Source organism: Chaetura pelagica, unplaced genomic scaffold (assembly GCF_000747805.2).
Source record: "Chaetura pelagica isolate M959 unplaced genomic scaffold, ChaPel_1.0 scaffold914, whole genome shotgun sequence".
Classification (NCBI taxonomy): Eukaryota; Metazoa; Chordata; class Aves; order Apodiformes; family Apodidae; genus Chaetura; species Chaetura pelagica.
Window position 1 is genome coordinate 151,292 of NW_009953061.1, and position 4,055 is coordinate 155,346.

At 63.1% G+C, this 4,055-nt stretch overlaps 1 protein-coding gene across 1 annotated transcript in view; it reads right to left on the reverse strand.

Moving 5' to 3' along the window:
* COL7A1 (collagen, type VII, alpha 1) overlaps window positions 1–4,055 on the reverse strand; it is a 48,050-nt gene that overhangs the window by 6,629 nt on the left and 37,366 nt on the right. Inside the window, exons 54-68 of the mRNA XM_009996675.1 lie at window positions 3,884–3,919; window positions 3,523–3,558; window positions 3,100–3,144; window positions 2,874–2,936; window positions 2,748–2,792; window positions 2,440–2,475; window positions 2,083–2,118; window positions 1,868–1,912; window positions 1,498–1,530; window positions 1,288–1,350; window positions 1,166–1,201; window positions 974–1,054; window positions 668–703; window positions 513–554; window positions 251–367 (exon numbers count right to left, since the gene is read on the reverse strand). Of these exons, the coding sequence (XP_009994977.1) occupies window positions 251–367; window positions 513–554; window positions 668–703; window positions 974–1,054; window positions 1,166–1,201; window positions 1,288–1,350; window positions 1,498–1,530; window positions 1,868–1,912; window positions 2,083–2,118; window positions 2,440–2,475; window positions 2,748–2,792; window positions 2,874–2,936; window positions 3,100–3,144; window positions 3,523–3,558; window positions 3,884–3,919 (750 nt within the window). The remainder of the gene's footprint in view (window positions 1–250; window positions 368–512; window positions 555–667; window positions 704–973; window positions 1,055–1,165; window positions 1,202–1,287; window positions 1,351–1,497; window positions 1,531–1,867; window positions 1,913–2,082; window positions 2,119–2,439; window positions 2,476–2,747; window positions 2,793–2,873; window positions 2,937–3,099; window positions 3,145–3,522; window positions 3,559–3,883; window positions 3,920–4,055) is intronic.

Below are 4,055 nucleotides of genomic sequence, written 5' to 3' on the forward strand. Positions count from 1 at the left end.
TCCGTGTAGAGACAGCAAGCCAGAAGGAAGGGCTGGGTGGTGGGTGGCAAGGGCACAGGTCCTTCCCCCTAACAGCATCTCCTGTCCCCAGCATCCACACCCTGGCCCCCATGTGCCTCTTACTCACATCTTCCCCAGGGTCTCCTGGCTCCCCATATCTTCCTGGCTCTCCCTGGCAGGGGAAAACAAGCAAAAAGCAGAGTTGGGAGATGATATGCAGAGGGAGCCACTGCAGCCGGAATCAACCCACCATGGGCAGGAAGCTGAGGAGACCAGGGGCCCCATGGCCCCCTCCCACCAGCCCCTTCAGGGCAGCACCCACCTTCTCGCCCTTAGGGCCAGGCAAGCCTCTGTCACCCTTGGAGCCCTACCAGGGGGAGAGCAGCATTAGGGGAGGGGGGCGGCCACAGGGCTGGCTTGTCCCCCAGAAGGCACAGAGGGGAAACAGGAGATGAGGTTAATCGGGGGGACAAGGTTAATAGGGGGAGACAAGGTTAATGAGACCAACTCACGGGTTCTCCCAGCAGCACACCCTCTGGCAGCGCTGGCTCACCCTGCAGCAACACACGGGTGCTCAGATGTACCCACAGCAGACCTCTGCCCGCCCTGGGGGCTTTGACAGCAGCCAGGGGTGGAGGCACCCCCACCTAACATCATGTCTCCTTACCTTCTCGCCTTTCACACCAGGAGGACCAGTGATGGCCTAGAACACAGAGGAAAGAGAGGTGGGTGAGCTGGGCTGCACAGGCTGCTACCCCTCATCCCAGTCTGGGAATGCCAGGGAAGCTCCTGGGAGGTCACTCACCTGCCCTGGGGGTCCAGCATCCCCTGGCTGTCCCTTGGGTCCAGCAGGTCCTGAAGGTCCCGGCAAACCCTGGCACAAGCAGCACAGCCCTCAGCCTCAGCTGCAGACACCCCAGGCTGAGCCCCACGGGGCTCCCACTGGGACAGGTCTGGGGGAGCAGCAACGTACCATCTTCCCAGGCATCCCTGCCTCGCCGTCCTTCCCTGGCACACCGTCCCTGCCCGGCACACCCGGCTTCCCACTCTCCCCCTGCAGGCAGTAAGAGGGGGGCTGGGGCACAGGGGGCTCCCACAGCCCCCCCAGGCAGCCCTCAGCACCCACACCAATAGCAGCCAGGTCAGGGGGGGGTGACACACTCACCACTTGTCCTGGTAGCCCAGGGACACCTGGTGGGCCCTGCAAAGGAGACACAAGCAGAAATCAGGTGGCAGCCTGGGCACGAGGAACAGCCAGAAAGCAGGTTGTGGGGTGTAGATACTTACCCCCGGGCCAGGGGGGCCAGGGGGTCCAGGCAGCCCTATACCACCCTGGGGACCAGGTAAGCCCTGCAATGGAAACAGCCAAGTCTGAGAGGGGACCCTGCACTGCCCTGGCACAGCTGGGACCTCAGCTGCCCCCAGGATGGTGCTGGCAGTGGGGTCAGCTGGCTTTTGGGGGACTGGGTGGTTTGGGGGGGCCAGGTAGGTGCTTACCCGGATGCCAGAGCCAGGTTCCCCCGGATCACCCTGCAAAGAGAGCACCTGTGTCAGTCCCAGTGCCCTGACCCAACAGCCACCACAGTCACAGCTATGTCCCCATGCCTGCCACAGGACTGGTCCCCACGGCAGGCCGGCTCCGGGCCCCGGCCCCCTCCCCCACCCGCCCCCACAGTCACAGCTATGCCCCCATGCCTGCCACAGGACTGGTCCCCACGGCAGGCTGGATCTGGGAGCAAAGCCAACCCTAAACTTCCCCTCCCTCCAGCCCAAAACGTCCTGAAACGTGGCCATCCAGCCAGCCCCCAACTCTGGCGAGGCACCACTTTCCTCTGCCAGGTGGGACATGGTGATGACAGTGACATACCTTGGTTCCAGCTGGGCCCTGGGCCCCCGGTGGGCCAGTGCTGCCCTGCAGGGAAGAAGGGGCATTATGTTGGGGTGATGCTTGCTGGTGGCACAGGACAGAGAGGGGACAGTGGGGTAGCATGGTCCCAGAACTGCCAGCCAACCCTTGTTCCCTGGGGAGATGCCCACTCCAGCTGACACCCCCTTTGCATGTGGTGCAGGGTGGCTCCTTACCGGAGGTCCTGGGGGTCCCGGGTCTCCCTGGTTGCCCTGAAGGGAGGAAGAGATGAGGTCACTGCAGGGATGGGTTTACCCTGGTGGGTGCATGGGGTGACTCCTGGGAGAGGAGACCCAGATAGTGCCAGTGGCTCAGGTAAGCACCAACATAGAGTGAGGACAAGTCTGGCCAGCTCCTGGAAAGACACTTGGGGCCAAGCACCCACCCAGGCAGTAGGATGGCCCCCACAACTTCACCCAGTGCCTGCGGCCAGGAGCCTCCAATTGTGTGCTGAGGGGAGGGGGTCCAGTGACATGGGGGGTGCACAGTGACATGGGGGAACATAGTGACACAGGGGACACACAGACACCTACCGGGCGTCCCAGCACGCCGGGGAAGCCTGGCAAGCCCTGCAAAGAACCACGTCAGAGATGGCAGGTGAGCAGGAGCCTGCCACCTCCAAGCAGCCCTGCCTGCCCTCCAGGGATGCTCCCTGTTCCCAGGGTGTGACCCATCCATCCACAGGGGGTGACCAGGAGGCCCCCTGAAACCCTGTGGGTCTTGAGTAGAGGGGAAGGTGGATGAGACATGAAGGTTCCCACTGGTGCTGGTGGTGGCTGGTGTGGGACCATAAGATCTTACCCCATCCCAGCCCACATCCCCATACCATGTCCCCACTCACCGGCTTTCCCTCAGGGCCAGCCAGCCCTCGCTCACCCGGGAGGCCCTGCAGCAAGAGATGGGGACAGGGATGGGGTCAGTGCCAGATCTGGGGTGAGCACCAGGTGGGGACAGTGTGGGTACTCACCGGGGCGCCGTCCCTGCCCTTCTCGCCGGGCTCCCCTCTCTCGCCCCGCGGGCCACCCTCACCCTGCAGCAGGGACAGGCACAGGGTCACAGGACAGGCAGGGACCTTCTCCTTCCCCCCCAGAGACTGCTGACACCCAAAGAGGGGTGTCCCCAGCAGTGTCCCTGCCCAGGGCTTTGCTCCATGAGGCTGCCCTACTGGCAGCAGGAGACTTATGACTGCAGACCTTATCTCCTTTGGGTCCCCGCTCGCCCTCAGCTCCTGGATCACCCTGTGTCAGGGAGAAGACAGATGCCATCAGTCCTCACTGCCCTCTGGGGACTCCCACCCTGCCACTGTCCCAGTTCATCACACTGTCCCCAGCTCAGTTGCCTTGGCTGCCCTGCCCCTTTCTGCCCAGCCACACACCTTTGCTCCCTTGGGTCCAGTGGGGCCACGCTCACCTGGCAAGCCCATCAGGCTGCCCTCCACCACATCTGCCTGCGGGCAAGGAGCAGTCAGGGCCAGCACCCAGGGGACCTCAGGATGGTCCCCTAGGAGCACAGCCATCCCCAAGTCCCCATGCAGGGGGACAGGACATGGCCATCCATCTCTGCAGGTGCAGGCTGGCACCCCTTGGAGACAGTCTCCAGCAGCAGCCGTCACCTACCTTGGGCCCCGGGGGGCCGGGCAAGCCATCCCTTCCCTGGGGGGAGAAAAATAAATCAGGCATGAAATGGATCTCAGGACACCAAGGAGCAGAGCCACCCTTGGCACAGCCAGTCCTGGCCCCCTTAAGACATCCCCCTGCCCCATGGACAGCCACTTGTCCCCCTTAAAAGTGCACAGCATAGGAGAGACATCCCTGGAGGTGTTCAAGGCCAGGTTGGATGGAGCTTTGAGCAACCTGGTCTACTGGAAGGTGTCCTGGCCCACACAGAGGAGTTGGAACTAGATGATTTTTAAGGTGCCTTCCAACCCAAACCATTCTGTGCTTTTATGGTCTTATGATAGAGAAAACCCCAGCTCACCTGCTCGCCCTTGTCACCTTTCTCACCCCGATCACCCTGGGGAAAAAACACAGTGGCTGTCACAGGGCTGTCCCCAGCCCTGGACCAGGTCCCCCACCCCTCACCCCCACACACACTCACCTTGTCTCCGGGCCGTCCAGCCTCCCCCAGCTCCCCAGCCCGGCCCGGCACC